Source organism: Zosterops lateralis, assembly GCF_965231275.1.
Source record: "Zosterops lateralis genome assembly, chromosome: 1".
Lineage (NCBI taxonomy): Eukaryota > Metazoa > Chordata > Aves > Passeriformes > Zosteropidae > Zosterops > Zosterops lateralis.
In genome coordinates this window covers 114,843,113-114,868,531 of record NC_139762.1, presented here as the reverse complement: position 1 = coordinate 114,868,531, position 25,419 = coordinate 114,843,113, and the positions used below count along the sequence as shown (strand labels likewise).

General features: G+C 38.3%; 1 protein-coding gene across 1 annotated transcript; it reads left to right on the top strand.

The window, feature by feature from the left end:
- Positions 1–1,990: 1,990 nt before the first annotated feature.
- CYP7A1 (cytochrome P450 family 7 subfamily A member 1) lies at positions 1,991–9,165 on the top strand. Its single transcript, XM_083875836.1, has 7 exons — positions 1,991–2,066; positions 2,411–2,555; positions 3,800–4,040; positions 4,391–5,004; positions 6,337–6,467; positions 7,398–7,573; positions 8,198–9,165. Exons 2-7 carry the CDS (start codon positions 2,476–2,478, stop codon positions 8,495–8,497), a joined length of 1,542 nt encoding a protein of 513 aa, XP_083731962.1. The 5' UTR covers positions 1,991–2,066; positions 2,411–2,475; the 3' UTR covers positions 8,498–9,165.
- Positions 9,166–25,419: the final 16,254 nt, after the last annotated feature.

Genomic DNA, 25,419 nt, shown 5'->3' with positions numbered 1-25,419 from the left:
TAAAAAGTTCTGCATTTTCTAACTACTGCTCTTGTTGAGCATCAATGTTCAAACCTGCAGTGACAAAGACTTATACATTCAAACATATGCAGTGCTTCATTCCTGATGCTGTCACTGGTCTGAATTGAGCCTTGAGCCTGAGTCATGTCAGTTTTTCAAATTAATATTCTTTTTAGCAATTACACAAGGAGTTTTCTTCACAGAGACAGGTCAGTAGGTTTTTTCTGACTGCACCCAAAACTCTTGTGGGTCACTCTCTTGGGCTGGGGCAAGACAGACAAGCTCATACACAACATGCAAAGTGCTGCAGAAAATGTACTATTTGTCAATTGGTGGGACCACATGGTGCTTTTCATCCCTGCTGTGCAGACTGGTAGCAAACTGCCTGAGTTTCGTCTGTGGGAAATAGTGTATTTGTCTGAAGAGCACCAAAATACCACACCCAGAACATCAGGACACTCTACTGGTGCTGCTGAAAAATCAGGAAAGCCCAAAGCCTACTAATATAAATGGAGGGAGATTCACACTTACCATCTGCTAAATTTGGTGGAGCATCTGTGGCAGACAAGACTTCTGCTTGCCCTTATCACAAGGACATAAGTCACAGACTGCAGCCTGTTGCAATACAGGCTGGATTTGGAACTGTAGATTTGCCTATTTAAGATTTTCCTGAGAGAAAAAGCTGCCCTGTGCTCTGCTACACCTGGTTATACTTTTTGGAACTATTATATAGGTACAAAGCAGAAAGTGAAAGAAGGTGGGCAGCTTTAAAGAAGTTACTGCTGCAGTTTGCTGGCAGCAGGATGCCATTTATAAATTATATTATCATCACATTGCATTACTACAACCCAAAGCATGGAGGGAAAAGACAAGTGTGACTGGCAGCTCTACCTAGTGCAACATAAGGTATGGTGAGGGGACACAGGCAACTATTCCTGGTTAAATGTTATTCCTGTGTGTTGGACACAAAACTGACAGTAACTTCTGACTATTTTTTTTCAGTGTTATTTAGACAAAACATGCAAAAAGAATTAGACAACAATATAATAAAAATATTATTCTTGTTTAGGATGAAGAAGTCACAGGACGAAATCAAAGATGAAACCCAGAACAGAATTTTTCAATAATGCAACCAAGCAGGAAATGGGAAAGCAAGGTTTTTATAAAGCAATTATATAATAGCAAGCTAAATTCAGATGATGAAAAAGAAGTTTTTATGGGAAAATAAATGAAATACCTATGCTTGATTAAAAAGGGGATAGAGGACTGGAGCTGTCATGCAAAAGGAGTGATTTTACATTAAATGAGGGCAAACCTTGATGTTGTAAATAAGGTTTATTTCTTCAGTATAGTAAGTTAAAAATTGACTCAAATGGAGTGGCATGTGCACAGGTACCCTATGCCTCACTGCCTGCCCTGGTTTGCAGCCAGGACGGTATTTCCACCTGCCAGATTTGCATGTCAATCCCTTCAGTGTAGTGTTCAATTGGAACAAACAGCAAGATGTCCAAATCTTTACTGTTTTATCACACAGCTATATGGACACCAACAAAAACTGGTACAAAAGTGAGTCTGAAAAACCCTTTAGCTTCTCTCTTAGAAACATATTAGGCCTTTCATGACTAATGAAACAACACTATACCTGAGCTGCCTCCTTGATGGCTTGATGCCGGGTCTAGGAGCAAGCCAAAGTTTGAAATCTCATAGGCCAACAACAGAAAAGAGAAAAGGTTTAGTGGGAAAATAAAAGGTGGTCCAAAGACAATGACAAAAATACTCCAAACCAGTGTGGTTGTCTAGATCTACTTTCTTATTCTTCTGTGATTCATCTATGATTCTGTGGAAGACTATTTTTTCCCTTTCTCCCAGACAGATGCTGTTAGAGGAAGTAAGTCCACCTCCGCAGCCATCCCTTTGCCCAGCGGCTGAACCCCGCCGTTCCCTCTTGCAGTGGCATACCAGAGCCAGGGCAGTCCACAAGGAGAAGGGAGGGGAACAGGCTGGCAGCTGAAGGGCAGCGCGGGTTGCAGCCACCAGTTAGCGCGGTCTGAATCTCCTGGACACCGGTCAGTAACAATTTCATATATTGCTAAATTTGAACTATAAACTGCAATTGGTAAATCTGCAGGATTGATCAAAATACACCTGGGTAACCTTCAAATTATCAACTATTACAGCTGTTTGGTTACTTTGGAACTGCTACTGCTACGTGACATTAACTCAAGGCCAGACCTGCAACTGTCTGCATCAATCCAGTGAAGCTCTGGATTGAAAGGTGACAGAGCAGAGAGGGAACAAGCTCGCTCCAGGAAAGGTTACCCAATAGCTTGCTAGATTGACTCAGTGCCATTAGAGACAGTGATGCACCCACTGTATATAAATTGTGACCTCTCTTCTGTTTCATTCTCAGTCGCGTCTCCTGCCATCCTGATAGTTGCCCATTTTTCACTTGGAAGCTTTTGGGCATTACTAGAAATGTTCCTAACATCCTGGATCTGGGGAACAGCAGTAATACTTTGTTGTGTGTCTTGGTTTCTTCTAGGGAGGAGAAGAAGGTAAGGACTCTTTTTAAAGCATCTCAGTGTTCCTGGCCTTTATTTGTGTCAAATATTCTGGAGTACATCACTAAAAGAACTGTAGTCAGACATATACAGGATAGCACAGACAATGCTGTAGTTTGGTCTTTTGAGAGTTTTATGTTCCAATAGAATTTCTGTGTATGAACTTTACAATAATAGTGTCGTGATGCCTAGAGGTAGCTGTAAATACAAATCTAGGCATAAGCGAGGTAATTAAAATATGAATATGTATGTCCTGATTTCCCAAAGTTCTGGGTTGCAATTTCACCTGTATTGTAATCACAGCTCATACCTACTTATATGTAATTATAGTTTAATACCTACTTACAAACATTTTTATATTATATCTAGTAACACAATTAAATACAGGTAATATTCATGTACCATGTATATTTCTTAAAAGCATTTATCCTACTGACACATTTACATAAGGAGTGAGCAATTTGCTTAACTCTTCTTATTTTTTAATTTCAGCAGTCATTTTCTTGTTTTATTTTAAAAAGTTTAATTAAGAAAAGTGAAAATAATTAACTTCATTTACTGTAAATGCCGAAATATTATATAAAGTTATTTCAGCAGTCATGATGTCCTTATACAGGAAAGTTTTTCCTACTCAAAAAAGAAAGGCATTTAAGCATATGTTTCACTTTAAGTATCAGCTTAATTTAAAGCATATGCTTGATGATACTGTGAAAGACTAGCCGTTATCCTTACTGACTATCATAGCAAAATTCCCACATTTTTAGAAAGATCTGGTCCATTAATGGGGTATGCCAATAATAACAACCTTTTCATACTAAAAAGTTTCTTTGCTAGATATTCAAATGAAATTGTGGATTAAATTGCCCAAAAAATGTATCAGACAATGTCAGTGTGATGGATTATTTATTTATGTGATGATTTCATAACTGCATGTTAGCTAATGGCAATAATTTTGCATTTCAACAGGTGAAAAATATACCTCTGATCCAGGGAAAAGAAAGATTACATAATCAAACTGTGTTTTATTATGTCTATTAATAGTTAAAATTTTCTTTCTTACACAGCTTAGCCCTTAAAGGGGAGAAAATTATTTGTAAATAAACTACTTATTTGGGATTTTTTCTTCATTATTTTTCATATTAAAAAAAGCCTAACATCAGTATTTTACATACCTGATACTCCTGGAGGAGAGATCCTTATGCATAATTTTAAACTGAGCTTTTGTTTGTGTTTTGTAGGCGGCAAGGTGAGCCACCACTTGAAAATGGGTTCCTTCCATACCTGGGCTGTGCCTTGAAATTTGGTGCCAACCCTCTTGAATTCCTCAAAGAAAAGCAGAAGAAGCATGGCCACATCTTCACTTGCCATGTAGCGGGGAAATACATTCATTTCCTCACTGACCCTTTTTCATACCATGCATTGATGCGCCAGGGAAAACACCTGGACTGGAAAAAGTTCCATTTTGCTACTTCTGCCAAGGTACTCCTGCTTTTAATATCAAACACGCAAAGTATCTGCTGACATACCCAGTTAATCCCTGTAAACATAACTATGCCTTTGAAATAGGACTGGTTTCACATTTCTGCACTTTTACTGGTTTAAAATATTGTGGTCTTTTTTTTTCTCTTCCTAAATGGAAAAGAAATTTGCAGTAATTTGAACTTTTCTAAGACTATACATTATTCTAAGACTGTACATTATTTTACTACAATATTATCCTTCTCTCTCGTAAGCTATGAAGTTATACCTTGGCTTTTGTTTCTGTTAGACTTTATCATTATAGTAATGACAGGCCTTACTTATCATGCATACAATTCATTTTGTGACAGGCTTTTGGGCATGGTAGTATTGACCCAGCAGAGGGAAACACCACTGAAAATTTTCATCAGACTTTCATTAGAACCCTTCAAGGCAATGCCCTGGATGCCCTCATTGAAGCAATGATGGAAAACCTACAGTATGTCATGCTGCAGTCAAGAGCACCTAAGCTTCAGTCTAATACCTGGGTGACAGAAGGACTTTATACATTCTGTTGCCAAGTGATGTTTGAGTCTGGCTTTTTAACACTTTTTGGTAAAGAATTGAATTCAAATAATGACAAAAACCTGTCATCAAAGCAGGAAACTGAGAGAGCTCATATCCTAAATGCCCTTGAAAACTTCAAGGAATTCGATAAGATTTTCCCAGCCCTCGTGGCAGGGCTGCCTATCCACCTCTTCAAGAGTGCCCACAGTGCCCGTGAGAAGCTGGGAGAGGCTCTTCTGCACGAGAACCTCCTGAAAAGGGACAACCTCTCTGAGCTTGTCACCCTCCGCATGTTCCTGAATGACACCCTGTCAACCTTCGATGACATGGAAAAAGCAAAGACCCATGTGGCAGTGCTCTGGGCCTCTCAAGCAAACACCATTCCTGCCACTTTTTGGACCTTGTTCTATCTTCTTAAGTAAGTCCTAATGTTTCTTGCTCCCAAACAAGAAAAATTTTTGTCTTTCAGAAACCAATTTATTAATACAGGCCAATTCCACTGCTTGGTACCTCATCAGTGATTAAAAACTTTCTGTTTGCAACAGAAGTGCTATGTTGTTCTGCACTTTCACAGAAAAGCCCTTTACCATTCTGAGAACAAGTAGTAGTAGTACAGAGCAATTCTTTAGAAACTTCTTTTTTTTTTTTTTGTTAAGAAACAGCACTCCAGGGCAGTGCTACACTTTGTCAAGAAAGCTTTGGAGTAAATCTACACGATATGACATTAAAAGTAGTAGTTGCAGTCAAAATACTGAGTGCATTAAAGGCTACAAATATAACTAGACATTTTTAGACCATCTCACTAGGGCAGGCAAAATGAGGTTTAACTTCCTTATTGTTTTCACAGAAACTTAATAGAAAATAATTTATGTGTTGATAGATCCCACTGAAGCTCTAATGTAGATTGCACCTGCTGAGCTTGTTACTCGTGAGACAGGTGCACAGCTCAGATATATATCAGATATAATACTATCAAATGCCCATTTTAGAGGGCCTTTGTGGATCATCTGCTCATCTGCTTCAGCATAACTAACTATGAAGTATGTGTCTAAATTCCTAATGCTTTTAGTTATCATATCTACTCGCCAATGCTAATTTTTGAGGCTATTTAGTACTTTTTGCTCCAAGAATGCATTTCCTTTAAATTTTCTGGACTTGGAGTCTTTTAACACCCTGATTGTGCCTTCATCATGACACAATTGCACCCTCTTTTATTGTGTCTATATATTTCACCATAGCTCATACATGCCATGTCTGATAGAAAGGCTACATGGTGAAGGGTACTATGTGGGCTCTTAGTATTAGGAAGATTGTTTTCAACCAGAATAAATTATGTCATAAAAGTTTAGGAACAGGATCTATAATCATGTTCCTAAACTTTCTACCTGCAGTGGGGCTTTTTCCTAATCTACAAGTAGCTGTTTTTTTCCTTATTCTTGGCATTACTTTTTAGTGACAGTACTGTTTATTACCTGAATTACGCACATCAGTTCTGTCCTACTTGTCATTGCAGACATAATCAAATATTTGGTTCCTTTTATATCTTTCTTCTCCTTTGAAGATGTCATACCTTTGCAAAGACATGAAAAAGTGGAACTGCAGCATTTGGCTGCAACACTTTCATTTTAGAAGATTGTACTTGTCAGCCAACAAAATAAATTCTAGTCAGGAAAAAAGTTGATAGCAAAACCTCTTTTTAAAGAATTTTAAACTTTAAACTTATGTTACACCTTTGCTCTTTTGATCTTAGGAGTCCAGAAGCAATGAGAGCTGCTACCAAAGAAGTGCAAAGTGTTTTGGAAAGTGCTGAAGAGAGTGTCAGCTTAAATGGCAAACATATTTCCTTGAACCGAAAACAGCTGGATAATATGCCAATACTAGGTATGACTATTTTATGCAGGATTGTTTATGCAGAAATCACACTACCATTTTCATGCTCTTCTATTTATTACTATATAAATGCTTGCTATGGAATTCCTATGGAATTAGCAAAGAAACAGTAGAACAGGAAACTATGTTCCTCAGCAATAGCCAACACAACCAGGTTTCCCAATGTCCCAGGTGGTACTGAGAGTATCAAAATTCACATGAACAGCACTTTTTCATGGGTAATGGCATTCCTCAATAATCCTACACCACTGCATAACATAGACCCATGGATAATTCTGAACAATATTTTGTTTGGTTATGTCTTTAAATCAAATTAAAAGGTGTTGCCAAACTTAAATCCCTGTTCTTATAATGTAAAGCAATGCTTTCTAATGCCATTACTTGTATTTCCTCTTAAAATTTTTCAAATTATAAGCATATTTTTCAGAAGTTACAGAGAGTTTTGATAATATTGCCTTTTAATTACTGTTAGTTTAAAAAAAAGTCAGTTAATATTGAAACAAAAGATTCCCATACTACTTTTTTTCTAAGTATGAGTTTCTCTACAGGACCTCTTGAAGCTTCAGAAAATTCTGCTCACTGCACTGTTTCTTTTTCTTGTTATGTTTTTAGTTTTCACTGGTTTGGTCTTTATCTCAGATTGAAAATATATCTCACTTTGGAACATTCTGTTTCATCAACTATAAGCATTTTTTGCAGGGAAAGCAGATTAGGTTCTCAGTGGTATCTGCAGAAGGGATAGAAATGCTAAAAAGAAATGAGAAGTGTCTTTCTAGGCATTTAGAAAGTTAATATTAAAATATTTCTTCTAATAAATTCAGGGTTTGATAATGGCTCTGAAATAATTCAATATCCACGACTTGCCCCCAATATATGAACATACTGTTTCCATGGCAATCATTCCTTGTTCTCTCTCAACAGACAGCATCATCAAGGAGGCCATGAGGCTCTCGAGTGCATCCATGACTTTCCGAGTGGCCAAGGAGGATTTCACTTTGCACTTAGAGAATGACGCTTACAACATTCGCAAAGATGATGTCGTAGCTCTTTATCCTCAACTGCTGCATTTCGATCCAGAAATCTATGCTGATCCCCTGGTAAGTATTTTTTTCAAATTGCATTAAACTTGGTGCTCTGGCAGAAGTTCACAGGCCTTTAGATAAAGCATTTATTGGCATTCCCCATGGCTGGTTTTCTGTTGTACCCCAGACAATCTGTTCTTACACCTGAAGATGTGATAATAGGAAAGAAAAAGAATAAAGGCAGTGCAAGAACTGTCTACAAAACATGTTTTAGTGTAACCAAAAGGTGTCCTACCAGCCCCAGACAGCCTTTTACTTATTGCCTTCCTCAGTGAGGGAAGATCACCATTAGGAGGGTCTTTGAAGAAGGGTAAGGATAATAGTTTTCCAAAGGTACAGAATTAGAATTCTTCCAGTTCTTCTTCTGATGCATGAGCAAGAATTCAGGTTACAATCCTTGTTTTTAGAGGTCAGGAATAAAAATGAGAGTTATCAGCAAAGAACCTGGGATCCTGTGCCACATGACATAACTTCTCAGTGGCTACTCTTTCTAAACAGCACCATGGGGGCTGGTGGTACTGCACAATGCTGATTGCTGGAGACACCTCTTTCCCAGCCTGCATTTTATTTCTTAGCAGCTTTATCTGTTTTTTGGAGGTATTCAAACATCAAGGAACTCTTTTGTGTGTTCAATTCCAGACATTCAAATACAATCGCTTTCTGAATGAGAATGGAGAGGAGAAGACTGACTTCTACAGGAACGGTCGGAAGCTGAAACATTACTACATGCCTTTTGGGACAGGCATAGCAAAGTGCCCAGGAAGGTTGTTTGCTGTCCATGAGATTAAGCAATTTTTGGCTCTGATTTTTTCATATTTTGAGATAGAGCTTGTGGACAGTAATGTGAAGTGTCCCTCTCTAGATCAATCCCGTGCAGGACTGGGTATTTTGCAGCCATCGAATGATGTTGATTTCAGGTACAGGCTGAAGTGCTTATAAATATATATTTTGTGTAAGGCATATACACTATGTACTAGTAGTACATAAATACACTGTATATACTAACAGTACTAAATACACTGTATAACATATACTTTATATACATATGTATATATGCAAATGAAATGCTTCAAGTCTTGAGGGAAAATCTATATGAAGATGCTAATTCACCATTTTAATGAAAAATGTGCACCAGTGTGGTACAGCATGCAGTGGGTTTAATGCTCTCTTTTGATGCAAAATATCTCCCTTTTTACCAACCAATTTGAAAGGCAAGTTAAGATTTTCAATTGTGTGTGTACAACAGCTGTGGGTTTGTTCTTTTTTTTTTCTGTCAGCAAATACTTTCACAAAGGTAGAATTTCATGAGCTAATTCAGAGTAATTTCAAAATTGTACTACAGTTAAAACATATTCTTTTCTATAATTGAAAGTTTTGGGGGGTGGGACTCTCCTCACAGGTGAAATAAAGTTTTTGTTGTATAAAGGCAGATTCACAGTGAGGAGAGGACAGTTTCCTGGGGAATTACATTTACAGTTTTATGAAAAACTAGAAGAAGACTTGAAAAAACCTACAGAAATGTTCACGTTCAAGTGAAACTGCGAAACTTGTATTATATTCTTTGTAAGATACTTATTTTTAGAAAGTTCTAACTGTGTTAAAATAAATATTGGCTGAGCCAAATGCATCTCTGTTTGTTGTTTTAATGTCCTAACATTATCAAAGGCTTATGCACTCATCCAAAGCCACCCAAACCAGTTTTAAACTAGCCAGCTCAAACACCAATATGGAGATAAATAAATACCTACTACATATTCACCTGTGGTTCTGGCTGCATTTAGCCTCATTGCCTGAGCTCCCTATTTCCATAAGTCTCCTTAGGTTTTCCTAGTCTAATTCCATTAAAGTTACCGTGGATAGTAGTATGCCCACACATTTAATTTTCAGTGGTGGCAAGTCCATAAGAACAACTGTTTCCGGGTTAATATAATTTGGTTCTCTCTAACATCCCTGTCCTTTTCTGCTGCAAATGACAGATATATGTACGTCACAAAAGTCCATTTTTGATGAAATTTCTTTGGGCTGAAAGAGAGAGCTTTCATATAATTTGCTGATGAAGAGAACAAATGGACTTAAAACATTATTTATATCCTGTTTTTTTTTCAAGGACTTATGGTCTGACCTTTTGTCCTTAACTCAAAATTAAGCTTTGTGACAGAAGATGAGATACAGGACTATTTGATATCTTCAAATTTCACATTCTGGCAAGATATCCAGTCTAGATGACAGAATTCTTCTTAAATAAGGAATTTTTGATCGAGTTCTAGAATTACTTTAAATTATATGCTCTATTTTCTTCTGGCTATCCACTGTGCTAAATATTCAGAGGTTAATAAAAAGATTATACATTATGGACATAACACTTTATTTTGTGTGCAACACGCATTTATTACCTGTGTGTTGTCTTTGGAATTTTATTTAATCTTTTTTGCATTTTCAAAGGAGAACAGAGAACACCAATTTCTTGCACCATGTATAGCATTAAACATTTATGCAAGGGGGGTTGAATTATTACTGTGGTTCTCTTGGTAAGGGTAGTATCCAGTGCAGCTTGTTTTCACACTTCTGTCAATTATATTTTATATGATTTACATAAATTATAACATATCCATTATAAGCTAATTTGGAGGGTGAATGCAAGCCTGACAAGTGCCCTGGCATATGTCATTATCATTAAAGTATCTGCTCCTTCCTTCTTAAATAAATCCTGCTTGAAACAGCAGTTTTTGAGGGCAGCAAGGCTATGCAATTTTTTAAAGCAAAATACACTCCCTTGCTGAAAAAGAATTAAACATGGAATTACAACAGCAGAAAAAAACCCTCTTTTACATTCCATTGTCTCCTTCAAACTGACTGTTCCAGTCTTTTCCAGCTGTGGTTTAATGGGTTTTTGTCAGTTCCTTTGGTCTATGAGAAACTGAAGTATTCAGTAACCCCTTGAGCTGATCTTACTTTCAGCTTCCCAAGTGTGGGAGAATAATGGAAGGTTGTGAACATGGTCAAATGGCTTGCAAGCTGAAGTGTCAAAAACCACATACATTATACCAGCCATTGTTTAGCCTCGTGCTGGACAGCACCCATCTTCAGATAACATAGTCTGGTGATAGATTTAGAGGCATCCTGTTGAGCATGACTGAGATTCCTGCCATGCTGTGGGAACAATCAAATGGTAGTGAACTACACATGCATGAATCCCTGATATACAGGGGGAAAGAGAGGGTTTGGTGATCCCCTAGCACTCACAAAGCTCCATGGTGCCTGCATCCCTGCTTGTTTGCCTCTGCCTGGGTCCTGTTTTGGGGATCCTCCCACTGGCATCACAATTTAAACCCAGCCAGCAGCCAAGCACCAAACAGCCAGTCACTCACACCCCCAGCAGTAGCATTAAGGAGAGAATCAGAAGGGTAAAACTTGTGGTTTGGTTTCAACAAAACCAAATCTTCTCTCCATTTCATCCATGGTGTTGTGGTTGTTCCTGTGTCCTGCCTGAGCTGGCTCACACACCAAGGAATACCAACAATAGAGAACGTAGGGGAAGGTCAAAACATCAGAGGATTCACTCCACAGAATAAAGTTCTGAACACTGTGGAGAAGATACTGACTTAGGTGGAAACCAGCACTGTCACAGGACAGGGCCCTGCAACGGTGGCTCAAGTCCTCCTGCCCTAACTCCTGTGGCACCAGGGTCCTCACCACTCAGCCTGCTGCCAGTTCTCTCTTGCTGGGGGAGCAGCTCTCCATGGATAGCTGGACCACACAACCTCTGATTGCTATGCAGTGTATGGAATAGAGAGAACCAGCCCTTTCTGCTCAGTTCTGGACCCCTGTAGCATGAGAAAAATAAAGTATGTCTTCGCTTTCATATTGACCTTGTGTTATGCAGATAAGAAGATCCACTATAAGCCCCTAAGCATGATTCCACTTTGTGACAAAAGACACGCAGATTAACAGTTTGAATAGTTTGGATATGGATTTCCTTTTTTTAAAATATGTATTGGGCTATATACAAGTGTTTTGGTTTACTGCTGTAGCTGTTAATTTTCTAACCTCAGTTAAATCCCTATTACTGGGGTTACACAGATGCAAGTGAGGGGAGAAGAAAGTACAAAGTCTGTGACACTATGCCTCAGCTAATGTAAGCAAATACTTCATCAATCAATACTCATCTGCCCTGCCAGGGTCACAAACACCACAAGGTTATACCAGGGCAATTCTTTCTGCTACCTCTCCTAAAAGCAGGATTTTTATTAAGACAGGAGAACAAAGAAAAATAATACTAAACCCATAAGAGCAATTAGAAATATATTGGGCAGATCCAGGCTGTTAGAAAGCAGGCAGCCTCTATTGTGGGATCTGTGAGTATTTCACATTACATACTTACTATTTAAAATGCTTGCAGAGGTATGGGCAGAAGAGGAGCAACGACCTCAGCCTCCTGGGTGGGCACCCTAACCATTAGGATGGCTCAGGCACTTTTCTCAGGGAATTTGTAGTGTGTTTTCTCCAAAAGAAAAAGTAAGAGACTCAACAGGATGGTTTGCACGACCCCCTGACAGTGCCCTTACGGCTCTCTTAGTTGAGAGGAGATTCAATTTCAACTTGGGATTGCAGTCCCTGAGGAAGTGGAGGTTAGTGAGCTCTCCCATACTCCCAGAGGACAACTCTAAGCTTGTGGTTGTCCTGTAAAGGGTGAGTAAGAGTGAGGGATAAGTCTTGAGGAACACGTAAGTGTTAACACAGATTAGGCACACCAATGTTGAGATTTTTTTGGACCCAGACGAGCTGGGCATTGGGCTAGTCAGATGCCTCTGAACAAGTGATTTGGGGATTAGGAGCAAGGCACAGCCGGCTGAGTGAGACCACTTGTCTCACAATCCAGCAGAAGGAGGCAATTTGGGTCAGCAGATTGAACCTAGACAGTGAAAATGTTCTACAGCTTTTTCAGTCTAAAAGAGATCTTACTGATCACGGAGATTTTGGAAGCGACATGGTGACTTTACTAATGAAACACCGCACCATGTCAGAAAACAAGACAGTTTTACAGTGCTGAAACTGTGCTGGCCACAGCTGTTGTAACAGAGCTGCCACAGCTGTTGTAACAGAGCTGCCACAGAGTTCAGGCAGCCACTCTTCAACATGTCAACAATGGTTTTGATCGTAGATTTTCAAGCCTTTCTTCAATTGTTTTTGTATCTTACTGTAGGAATACCAGGATAAATTGATATTTATATTATGAGACCGCTTATGCAAGTTTCTGATGAGATTAAAGAGGAAGCAAAAAGAGGAAAAGTCAAGGGATATTTTTTCTGAAAGCATGAAATATATTTTAGAGATAACTATTGCTTAGCCGTGTGTGCTTCAAGTTGTTCATCGTCTTGGTCTAAACAGGGAGCTGTGGCAGCATAAATAGATATTTGCCATTTATGAACTGCACAGAATGCTGCATCTGGATGTCAATAGGCTGAAGTTAGGAACCAAGATCTTCTGATGCTCCTGCTCATTGCAGGGAATTGGACTAGATGACCTGTAAAGATCCCTTCCAACCCAAACCATTCTATGATTCTATAGTTCTATTATCTCCTCCCATTTACACCACCAGGTTCACACAGTTAAAGAACATACAGAGGAGGCTTGATCATAATTATGTCTAGCTGCATACAGGGGATTTGGTGGTAAAAGCAGTGATTGCCTCCTAATAACCTTAGAATTAAATAATAAAAAGGTTACATACTCTTAAGTGGAGTGCTATCAGTGTAAATACCCAGCTTGCTAACTCTTGTTGACTTTGTTTTCTGCCAAGACAGACAACTCTGTGGGACACATTTCAAATCAAATGATCTTTAGTGACCCATGAATCATGAAGAGAGAGAGAGGTCACTTCAGAACAATTCACTAAAGAGCCATAAATTTTTCAAATGAAAAGTTTATTTTACTTAATTTGCCTATAAATAAGACCCTGTGTGCCCCAATTACCTTTTTAAAGATAATAGTAATTTCTAAAATTTATCTCATTGGATAGCAGGATCCCATAGAAATTTTGAAAGATTAAAACCCCTTGGCTGGATTAATGGCTCTTGTTTTGAGAACTCTTCAGTGTGACTGGCCATGTAATTATTTCTCAGTAACATTTGTACAACAGTCAATTGGAAAAGGATTGAAAAAGGCCCCCAGTAATTGTAGACTTGAGACATAAAAACACCCACAGAAAGAACATTAAATACCATAGACTAGAAGAAGTCAAGCTGGAAGTCACTTCACCCTAGGTATGGAATGATCTCCCCTTTACCCAGGGCAAGAACAAGCAGAGCTTCCTTGAGATGCTTGAGATTTGTGCATGGCTCCTAAGGAATAGACTTGCTGTCAGAGGTGCTCAGCAGGTTTCAAAAACCAGCTGTTTTTCTGTTGGGTTCTGGAGGACTTTGAGAGGCCTCCCTCCTTGTGTTAGCTGCAGGTAAGAACCCTGTGCAGAGTGCTGGCTGGTGGGAGCGTGGGGTCAGTCTGCACTGTCACCCCTGGGATGTCCCTGTGCCTCTGCCAGCTGCACCGGGGCCAGACTCACCTTTCACAGGCTTTGTCTGGCACTTTGATCAGTGCCAGACCCCATTTCATCTCAGCCCATGTTCCACGTGGACACCTGGACTCTAAAGGTATGCCAGGTCCTGCAAAGGAATTGGAGACAGGAACATTTTGTGCCTGCAAAAAGGTCTGTTCTCCCCTTGCTACCAGCTTGCATGTCTGGTTTGAAGAACAGGGTGAGGAACATTGGTCAAAGGGTTACATCAGCAGGCGAGAGCAGAACTGGGTCTTGATGACCTGAAGTGACCTGAGCTCTGCTCTTCTTTAATATAATTGCTCCTTAGGCTGAGGGAAAGACTTCTCTGCTTTATGCAACATTTCAGCTCGACTACCCAAGTAAGCAAAACCTTGGAAAGGCAAATAGTTAAGGGAGAACTTTCTAAAAATTCATCACCCACATTAAACTAACAATTTAATGGCTATTTTATTTCTTCAATGTAAGAATTTGGAACAAGGAGTAATATCCTTATGAGAATTAAAATCTCACATTAAAAACAACGGGGGTGCCATTAACAATGCAATTACATGAGTTGTATTCTCTGTGCCTCATACTCTTGGTACATTAGCTTCTTACATGTATTATTTAGACACAGAAAACTTGGCTAAACAGACCAAAACAACTGTTGTCCATTGAAGTTTTATGTCTGGACTTTGAAGAGATTCTCCTTGTGTCTGTAAAGAGATTACAGTCATACAGTCAGAGAACTGTCTGTGAAATCTGTTGATTTACTAATCCTGTGAATTTGCAGAAACCATAGCCAGAGAACAGGGGTGCTGGATGCAGATGTAAGACATACACCACACTGTAGAGGTATCTGCAGATGAGGTTCCTAGGGGAGGCACTGCAGTGCTAGAAGAGAGTTGAGAGATGAAGGGCCAGCACCATCTTGCTCCGTGAATGATTTCTAAAGCTAAATGGTGACAAAAATTACTTGCTTATTCATCAGTCTTCACCGCTAAGAATATTTTACAATCATTATTTATTAATGCTATTACTTCCACACAGATAAGGGCTTGGTATAAGAATTGTACAAACACAGAAGAAAACCACCATGCTTCTCCCAGGGATGTCACAATCTAAGGAAAAGACAAGGTGAAACCATCCATCTAGAAGAGGGCAAGGAATCAATGAGGCAGCATTGCCAGAATGACAGCTAGTGGTCTGAAGAGACCAAGAGGTCAGTTAAGGTCAAGTTTATCACTGACACCAAAGCATCTTGATCTGGTCAGATCTAAAAAATGAGATCTAGACAGTTAATATCAGATGACAGAGAAGTGAGGATTAAGGTAAAAAGCTGCTCGGAAGCAAAAAAAGAAAACTTTGTATTTGGTACTATAAAGAATGCAGGATAAGGTAACAGGGGAGGAGAGATGACAGCACAGATAAATGCCCTTAGCTGCAAAAATATGAATCAATGTAGCAGGAAAGGAGAGGACAGCACTGGAAAATTCCTGCAGTGCAAGAAGGAAACACTTGGGTGGATATTTTGTTGAGAGAATGGCTATGGAAGGCAATATCTTAACAGCAGTTATGCAGAAGGCAAGACAGCATTTGAAGGAGTACATGGACAGTGGCAGAGATTGCTGATGGGTGGCCAAGGGTGAGGATGGGGCACTTATTTTGTCTTGAGCCTGCCTAAGGACATTGTGAAGCAGCATCACTTGAGCGAAGCAGGTATAAATTCAGTTGATAGGGAGCCAGAAGAAGCTCTCTTTAAAACAGAGCTACACAATATGATTTTTTATTCTGCATTCAGCAAGCTGTGAAGCAAGAAAGGAACAGAACACAAACAGCTCAGAAATAAGCTTGCATTAGGTAACAATGGCTAGGGAGGAAAGAAAAGGTAAATGGAGGTCATGACAGGGTGGCTCTGAGGAGATACAATGGAATGGAGTCAGAAGATGAGGAGAAGAGGTCTGCAAGAGCTTGGTTCTGTGGAAACCATGAATCTCAATTTCCAGAGTAGACCTCAGACAGACCCTATTCCAAAAAGTCACTCTGTAAATAAAATACAACAGGCTGAATCCACATGCATGTACTATGCAAATATTTGCCACCACTCTGATCAAAGTTATTAGGTGATAATGTCCAGCCTTGAAACTGGCCTTGAACAGCATTTATTAAGGTGTTCCACAACTACAGCTATTGCTAAAGATCAGCACATCAAAGTGTACTATCAATCATCCTTGAACCTTGTGCAGAGGACTGCCAGTAAAACCACACAGAGTATAATGAAGCCTGAAAAATAAGACACACATGCAGCCATCACCAGCACCATAGAACCACTATTAAAATTTATGTATTGTCAATGATATGCTGGATAACAAGAGGTAGCTAAAGAAATCCAGAATTTTACTGCTTCTTATGCTTAGCTGGGGGATAATTCTAATATTTTTAAGGCAAGTTTTTTTCATAACCTAAGAGCCTTTACTTCTAGTGCCTAATTTCAGTGTAATAGAGATTTTTGTAGTGAGTATGTGGTAAGAATACAAGAAAGGGAAATAATAGTTGTTACATATGTAAATGAAAATATGTTGTAGTCTGAAATATATTAAGTTGTGCCACCAAAGACTACAGGAAAATAAGATTAAAAAAATGCAAAAAGTCTTGTTTTGAGAGTGACAGCCAGCCAAAGCGAGAGTCAGTTCACAGGTTAAGAAACATTAATTAAGTTTCAAAACTCATATAGCCAGTGCAGATCTGGCCAGCACATGCAGGCAGCTGAATACCAGCAGCTGCCAAAGTATGTGGTGTTACTTTAGGGTAAACCAAAGAAATTTCTAAATTGATGGCACTCACAAGGGGCTTGACTCATTTGTCCCCACACAGGAAGTAGAGACATTTGAAATACCCTGTAGTAACCCTTGTATCTCTAGACTCCCTTCATACAGACTTACAGTCCCAAAAGTCAAGTGTCGAGTCTGTTGACTTCATGATGCCTTCAGAAAATGAAAAGCTCCAGGAATCTGACTGTGGGATAGCTGCCTGATTAAGCCCTAAACCTCTATTGAACAAAATGGGAGCTGGGCATTTTGCTCATACATAAATGTGCACAGGTAGATGCCTACATTTAAGTGCCCTAATCTTGGAACTGAATCCCATTCTCAGACTTTTGAGGACCATCGAAGAAATGTAAGCTCTGAATTCAGTTTTGGTTATCAGCTTTCAAAGAAAAAAGTTTATTTCAACAGGAATAATAGCTATTGAGCATATAAATAATAAAATTGCCCTAGAGATTTCTGCTCTTGATTACACTCTGAAAGGAGATCCTGGAGAGATAGTGTTTTTTGATTTAGGAATTGTATCATGTAATTTTTGCATAAACCAAGAGAGTCAAGATTGCACTGATCTGGAAAATTCTTTGGCCAACAACATCGGAAGGAAAAATGCAAATTGTAGTCACTCAAACTGCCTATATAGGGTCTATATTTCCTGAAATACGAATTTCATTTGGAAATAAGAAAATTAATTATTTCCTTCCGTTGTATTCCAAATGACACATTCCTGGTTTTCTTTCCATTTAAAAAGCTTTCATTTCAAAATTGCTTCAAGTTAAATGATTAAAAGATGGAAAGCATATGATTTTATTTAATTTGATCTGTACTGGCTGTCACAATGTTTTGGTTTGCTGAAAATTCTGACATAGTTGACTTAGGTCAAATCTGCTAAATGGCTGTCATCCAATTCTTTCTGGAATTAATAATTTTCTTAACTTCCCTAGTAAGTAAAACTTCTTTTCATTCTTACCCATAGAACTGTTAACTTTCTCCTACCAGGCACTCATGTATCAAAATCCATGAAGAACTCGTACAGTATTTACTTTTGAAAACATTTACCAACCAATTCTTTGGAGTCCTTACACATAAAAGTTCCCCAAGACACTTTGCACTGGTTTGTTTCCTGTCTTGTCAATATCAGAAGGAACTTAATCTAAAACTTTCACCACAGGAAAAGAAACCATTGTGTACTGCTTTTGAACTTCTCTATAACATTTACAATAAGGACAGAAAGTAACTTTATACATTTCTATTAACTTGAATGAAGAGAAGAGATGTTATCTGAGCAGATTCCAAAAAATTATATTCTATCTATTGCTGTATGCACAAATACAGATCCATCAAACTAGAGAGATGTTTCTGCCTGCTGACATTAAGTTTTGGTATGCAGTGTCTCATGACTGTCACAGCCATAAGACACAAATCAGTTGTGAGATGCATGTTTCACAAACCATTTACCATAAATATTCAGGTGCAGTGCTGCATCTTGGTTTTCTACTTAATTATAGAACAGAAAAGATGAATTCTCAAATTCCTAATCACAAATCAAAGTCACTGACTGCTGTATTATAATACTATATTTTTGGTTTTCTATTTATTTTTATAAGCTTCTGCATTTACAGAACATTTACATTGGTTTCTGCCTGAGAATTTTATTAATTTATTTGCTCATACAGAGAGCAAAAGAAAACAGTCTCTACTAACAGCAGCTAAAAAAATCCTGTCTTGCTCAGCTCATAGATGCTTGTCAAATCTACTTCCATTGTTACTTCCCCCTCAAAACTCAGAAAGAAATTACATTCATTAATCATATAATTCAAATAAATAATTCTAAAGAAACCAGAAGAAAATTCTTCTTGGTAAGAATTCTACCCTAAATGACAACCTCACTAGTATACAATACAAAATAAAGTAATATTAAAAAAAATAAATCATAAAGTCATGAATCTAAGAGCAAAGATTATGTTTTGGTCTTTGGGGTCATTCTCTTTCTTAACATCTATTCCCAAAATTTTTGAAATAAAGGGAAAGAAATTCTTCTTCAAAGAGTTGTCACTGGTGACAGTGGTCCAACAGGTCCACAAACCTTTATCTTTCCATTTGACATGTGCATCACATCTGTCTTTTTCCTCTGCCAGGAAAGTCTTAGACTCATAGAGCAGTTTGGATTGGAAAGGACTTTGGAAGGTCACCTAGTCCAGACTCCCCTCTGCAATGAGCAGGGACATTTTCAACTACATCAGGACCACCTGACCTTGAATATTTTCAGGGATGGGGCATCTACCACTTCTCTGGGCATCCAGTTCTGGTGTCTCACCACCCATACCATAAAAAAATGTCCTCATCTCTAGTCTCTTTTAGTTTAAAAACTTTACCCCTTGTTCTATTGCAACAGACACTGCTAAAAATTCTGTTTCCATCTTTCTTATAGGCCTCTTTAAGTTCTAAAGAGACTGCAAGAAGGTCTCCCTGGAATCTTGTCTTCCCCAGGCTGAGCAACCCCAACTCTCTCTCTCAGGCTGCATTCACAGGAGAGGTGCTCCAGCTCTCTCCTTACTTTTGTAGCCCTTCTTTGGACTCACTCCTCATTCCCGTGCTGAGGACCCCAGAGCTGGAGACAGCACTTCAGGTGAGGTCTCATGAGAGCAGAGTAGAGGGGCAGAATCACTTCTTTTGATGCAGCCCAGGACACGTTTTGCTTTCTGGGCTGTGAATGCACATTGCTGGATCATGCCCAGCTTTTCATCCACCAGCAGCCTTCAAGTCCTTCTCCACAGAGGTGCCCCCAATGCCTTCATTCCCCAGCCTGTGTTGGTACCAAGGATTGCCCTCAAGTAGTTGCAGGACCCTGAACTTGACCTTGTTTAACCTCTGATGCAGTGCTCAGAGGAAGATCATAACAAGATTCACTTGCTGCTCAAGATTTGTTTTGTTTTGTTTGCCTTTTAACTTCCTTATCTATAAAACTCATTGGATCACAGGATGAGAACAAATTCCTGCTGACTTCTACGCAATTCCATCTGTTCTGCTTTAGAACACAGAGGAACAAGAAAAAATAAAATAAAAACAATAGAAAGGGGAAGTCCTCCCACAAAATAGGTTGCACTATCTGCAGTTTTTAGCATGTCACGGGTTGACAGCTGCAATGATGGCTAAAATCACATTACTGGGGTAAAACTGGGATGGCAATACTGCCAAACTGGCCTGAACTTAAGTTAAACATGATAATTGTCCACTTAGTCAAAAAAGTCAAAAGATAATCAGTGTCTTTGATATGAAAAATTTAACTTAGGTATGGGGAAAAAATAAATGCAGAATCTATTAGTGATGTTTGCAAGAAAAGTGACAATCTTTCATTAATGAATTGAGGAAGAGTTGTTTTCTTCTGTTTTAATATATTTCTTCCAAATAATTTCTTAAATATGGACAAAAATACAGCTCTCAGAAAGTGAATCCTTGCAATACAAACTAAGGTGATCAGCCACCCAAGCAACTCATTACTCAAGCAGAAGCATTAGCTGCAGAAGATAAAAAAAATGGACGAGGTTTGCAACATAATAGATGACATCCTGATAGTACAGAATGAAACCTTGTTGTCAGAAGACTCCCCCTGTTTCAGGGGTAGGTGTTTAATAATGCAAGAATAGAAAAAAAAAAAGGAATGACATTTATCAGAGATGGGCAGTCACTTCATGGGAAGTATAGATTGTGCATACTATTATAGCTGGAATAAGAAAGCGGTGTCTTTCCTTGTCACACCTGTTGAAGCTTTTCTAGAAGAAATACCTGGTATGAATAATAATCTTTTCCTCCCTCAGAATGTCAAGCTAAAGAGGGGAGAAAGAACCTCCCCTTAATCATTTGCCAGGACCATAACAGCATAGTTATGCTGATTTTAAACTCTGTGTTGCAGGAATTAAGTATCCTTATAACTGTGAACGAGCTTTCTACAACAATGCTATAGAATCTGAAGTTCACTGAATATATTACAAAGATCCATATTATTGACTATCACCTTTTTACTCTACAGGAAAGATACTGATTTGTTCATCTAAGAGTATCATGGAATCATAGAAAGGTTTAGGTTGGAAGAGAGCTTAAAAATCATCTTGATTCCAAACCACCTGTCATGGGCAGGGACACCTTCCATTAGACCAGATTGCTGAAGTCCCCATCCCCCATATTGGCCTTGACCACTTCAAGGAATGGGGCATCCACAACTTCTCTGGGCAGCCTGTTCCAGTGCCTCAGCTCTCTAATGGAGAATTCTCTAATTTTCTCTAATACCTAATCTAAACCTACTTTCCATTTGAAGCCATTCCTCCTCATCCTGTCAATACATACTCTTATAATTAGTCCTTCTCCACCATTACTGAAGTAATGGTACCCTTTGGGTATTGGAAGGCAGGAATTAGGTCACCCTAAAGCTTTCTCTTTTCCAGGCTTAACAATCCCAATTCTCTCTGTCTCACCTCGTAGGAGAAGTGCACTATCCCTCTGATCATCTCCTTAACAAGTCTATTAGCAAAATGTAGCTTTCTTAATAATAAAGACATCTCACTATTAAGTTGTTAGTGTGCTTGTACAAAGCCAGCAGCACTCTCTGAGCTTGAATAGGCTACTCTTTTAAGAAAACTCATAAAATCAAATGCATGGTTGTTTGTTGGCCTTGACTATGAGTAAAGGCCATTTGGAAATCACTGACTCCAGGTCACCTCTACCTTCTGTGCTTGCGCAGTCGGTTGGGTAATAACACCCACAGAGACAACGAAGGCAAACAGACCTTGCCAGGTTGACATGTTCTGATACTGGATGTCAGTCAAAGCAGTAGGAGCTAGAATTGATGGGAGCAATAACACAGTTATGAATCTGATTTTTTTATTGTTTCAAAGTGGTTTGTTTTGTTTTGTTTTGTTTTGCAGTAGGGCCTGAAGATTGCAACTACAAGCAGGCAGCCACTGTTTTTCAGAACTGCAAACATGCTGAGAGACATGAAACCAGCCACAAAAAAACTAGGATGAAAGCACTGAACACAAAGTTCATAATTCTCATGGGTGCCTACAGGCAGGCCAATAGGAATTGCTTAGGGAGACAGAATTTAAAGAGACTTTCTGTACATGCATAAAAATATATTTTGATGACTAAATAAATGAAAACCTCTATGTGGAAGAGGTCAGTACAGGTTAGAGAAGAAATGTGAAGAATCAAAGTTCTTCCAAAATCCTTTCAAGGTTCTAGTTTTCTCACATTCATTTATTTGCTGACACTACGACTTACTCCACAGCCTTATCATATATGTGACCTAAGCTTCTTTCTTAACTTGGGCCATGAAGTACTATCACAAACACACAAAACCCAGAAAGAACTAGATTCCAAAGGCCAGGCTCTGCAACAACAGGAATGCAGAAAATACTAGCTAAGTCAATCTTATACATTATTGAGACCTTTGGTGGCAGGGTGTGTGTGGTTTATCCCAATTTTTCCAGTCTTGGGATTTAAGAGAGAGGGAAAAAAAAGTGAACTGGAACCCTGAGGAAATCCTTTTAAGGTCTAATTGTCTGATCTCTCCACTGAAACATTCAGTTATTTCAGCAACCAAATCCTGGGTTACAATTTTTTGCCTGGTGACCAAGGTTACTAAGCAGTTCTAACTAGGCCTAATATCTGTGTCTGTTTCCATGAAATACAGTTTTCAGGAATAGGCCTTAGAAAATGAAACAAATTATTAGACTATAAGAGTGGGAGCAAATAATTTAGTAAAAAACTTATGCTCCCCTCCTCTGCTTTCAATGATTCCTTTTAGACTACAGGATTTGAGGGCTGCTATGGGAAGAAGTCCTGCATTAATAATAATATTCAGGAATACAATTTTATAGCTAAAAGAGGTGAAAGCATACATATGAAAACAATATCAAAACAAGAGAACCAATACTAAAAAAGTTATAAACAAAGAAGTGGAAACTACTATTGAGATGTATTCAGACACTCATTCATGGACAAAAAGTGGCAGCATTTTTCTGCACTCAGAGGCAAAGTCTTCTCTGCTGAAAATTTCTCAATTTCTTATACCAGGAATCAGTTTGCTAAGTGAAGAAGAATTCAAATGGAAATAGAAGTAAATATGTTATCTATGTTCTATGTTTTTCTCTATCAACTGCAAGCTTTCAAAAAACCTAGCACTTACATTTTACATTCAGGTTGGGGTACTGGCTGGCAAAATCTAGTTTAAAATGGACTAATTTGTCATGAAAGACTGTAAGGACATTTATGTTGTGAACATTTGATTAATGATGACTTAAGTGTAATTTGATTAGGAACAGTCATAAACAAAAATCAATTCTTTGCACTGAAATGGAAATTTGTCTGCAGTTTACAGTTTACACAAGGGAAGCACTCAAGTTCTGAGGTTTTCATTGGTGCAAAACACTGTAGAAAGCTATTGCCATAAGAAGTTTATGAAAATGAAATTTTAAATTGGAAATCAGAAAATTTATTTTGTCCTCACAGTATAATTATTTGGTAGCATTGAAGTTAGAGCTAGTAAACACTATGAATTGTTTGGTTTTTCTTTTTCTAGAACAGACAATTCACAATTGTTTTATCAGCACCAAGTTACTAAGAATTCCATGAAATAAATACCAATTTCATGGCCCAGCATAAACAATCCCTTCAATTCAAACTTCAGCTAGACACATCATACTAGAAAAATGACTCAGGGTTATTCCTATTTGTCAATTCTGGCTTGTTACTATTTAAATGATCTAAGCGCTCACCAAATTAACTTGGACTGAAGAAAGTTTATGAATGTAAAATGGTAACTCTTCCAGAATAATTCCCTGAAGGACTTTTTTTTATTCCACAGTTAAGAATTTCTCTCTTGGTTTATCTCAGTGCAGTGTGGAATAACAAATCTATCTTCTCATATCCCTGAAAAAGAGCTAAACCACATAGCTTGTAGATCACATATTTAACTCCAGAGCAGACAGCTCCCAGTGAATGGAAAAGAATCCTCCCCATTTCTCAGTTTTAGATGAAAAAGTTTTTAAACATAGTTTCTTTGCTCTAACCTTCAGATGTGCTGCCAGGGAACTCTTCGATTATGGGCAGAACAAGACCATTACTAAAGGAGAATTGTAACTAAGAAGTGAAAAAAAGTTGAGTTCTAGTCTGTAATCCGAGTTCTTTGATGTTCAGCAGACTTTTTTGGAAGGCCTATAATGGAAATTTTGAAGATGTACCTAACATCTCCAGCCCTTTGAATATGAAATATACATCAGGATTTATTAATTATGACTAGGCAAAAGCAAAGCAAGTTGCTTTTCAAAAATGAAGCAATTTTATTTTACTGTCTCAGTATCAACACCAAATTAATTTTAATTTAAACAAATCTTACAGAAGAAAGCCAGCATAAAAATGAGATTTAAACAACAAAAAACCCAACAAAAATCCAAACAAAACCCAAACAAAAAAACAGCAACAAAAAAGGAAGTTGATTTTCAAAGGTTGGTTCATTCCAGTAATTCAACTATTGAAAAATGTGTTTGAATTTCCCTTTGAGAATAATTGAACTGAATTTCCAGTTTTGTACATACTCCTGATTTGTGTTATGCTTTTCTCTACGAAACAGTTCTCTACATACTTTCCCCCTTGGGAAGTAACTGCCCACTTTAAATCATGTCATCCGTGTTTTCTTCCTTGTAAGTTACCTGTTTCGAGCTATTTTAAGACGAGAAATTTAACTTAGGACCAAAGACTCAATGGAAATGCTCTCTTGAAAGAGAGGTCCTTAAGAAGTAGAACCAGCACCTTAAACTCAAACTTGATCAAACTCACTAATAACAAACACAGGGATCAAAATCATCTCCTAGTCACAAAGTCAATTGTGTAAACCCCAAATGTGTCTAGATGGTTCTGCTGCACTGTTTTCATCTAACCCCACTCCACGACCAGTGCTTTCCAGGCTAAATAGAGGCAGTCCCACTCTTAATGTTTTCAGGAACCCATTCCAATCATACCCATCCTACAGAAACACCAGAAGCTGACTGCTTTTGGCATGCCATTGATTCTGTATTTATCCCAGTATTTATCTTGCTGCTCACTGTCCTACCTGCCAGCTTTAAGCAGCACAAGCAAGGAGGAGATGCATTTCTGTCTCTTCTCCCTGCACAAAGCAAGATAATTTAAAGACCAGGGGAGCTGTAACTTAGTGCAAGCAACTAAGCAGGGAGCTAGCAAGTAGCACCTCAGAGTACTTGTGTGCTCTTCCTTGCTTCATTAAATATTGACAGATTTTCACCAAAGGGCAAGAACAGCATGAGATAACTGTTAATATATGCTAATTATATAAGTGTGCCCAGTAGTTTAATTAAAGCAGAATGTTTATGAACATCTCAGTGTGCTGCTGAGAAGAAAAACAAAAACAAACCCCAAAAACTAACAAGGCTATGTTTATCCAGAATAAATTGTTACAGAGGAGTTTTCTTTAAAGAAAACATTCAGGCTTTGAT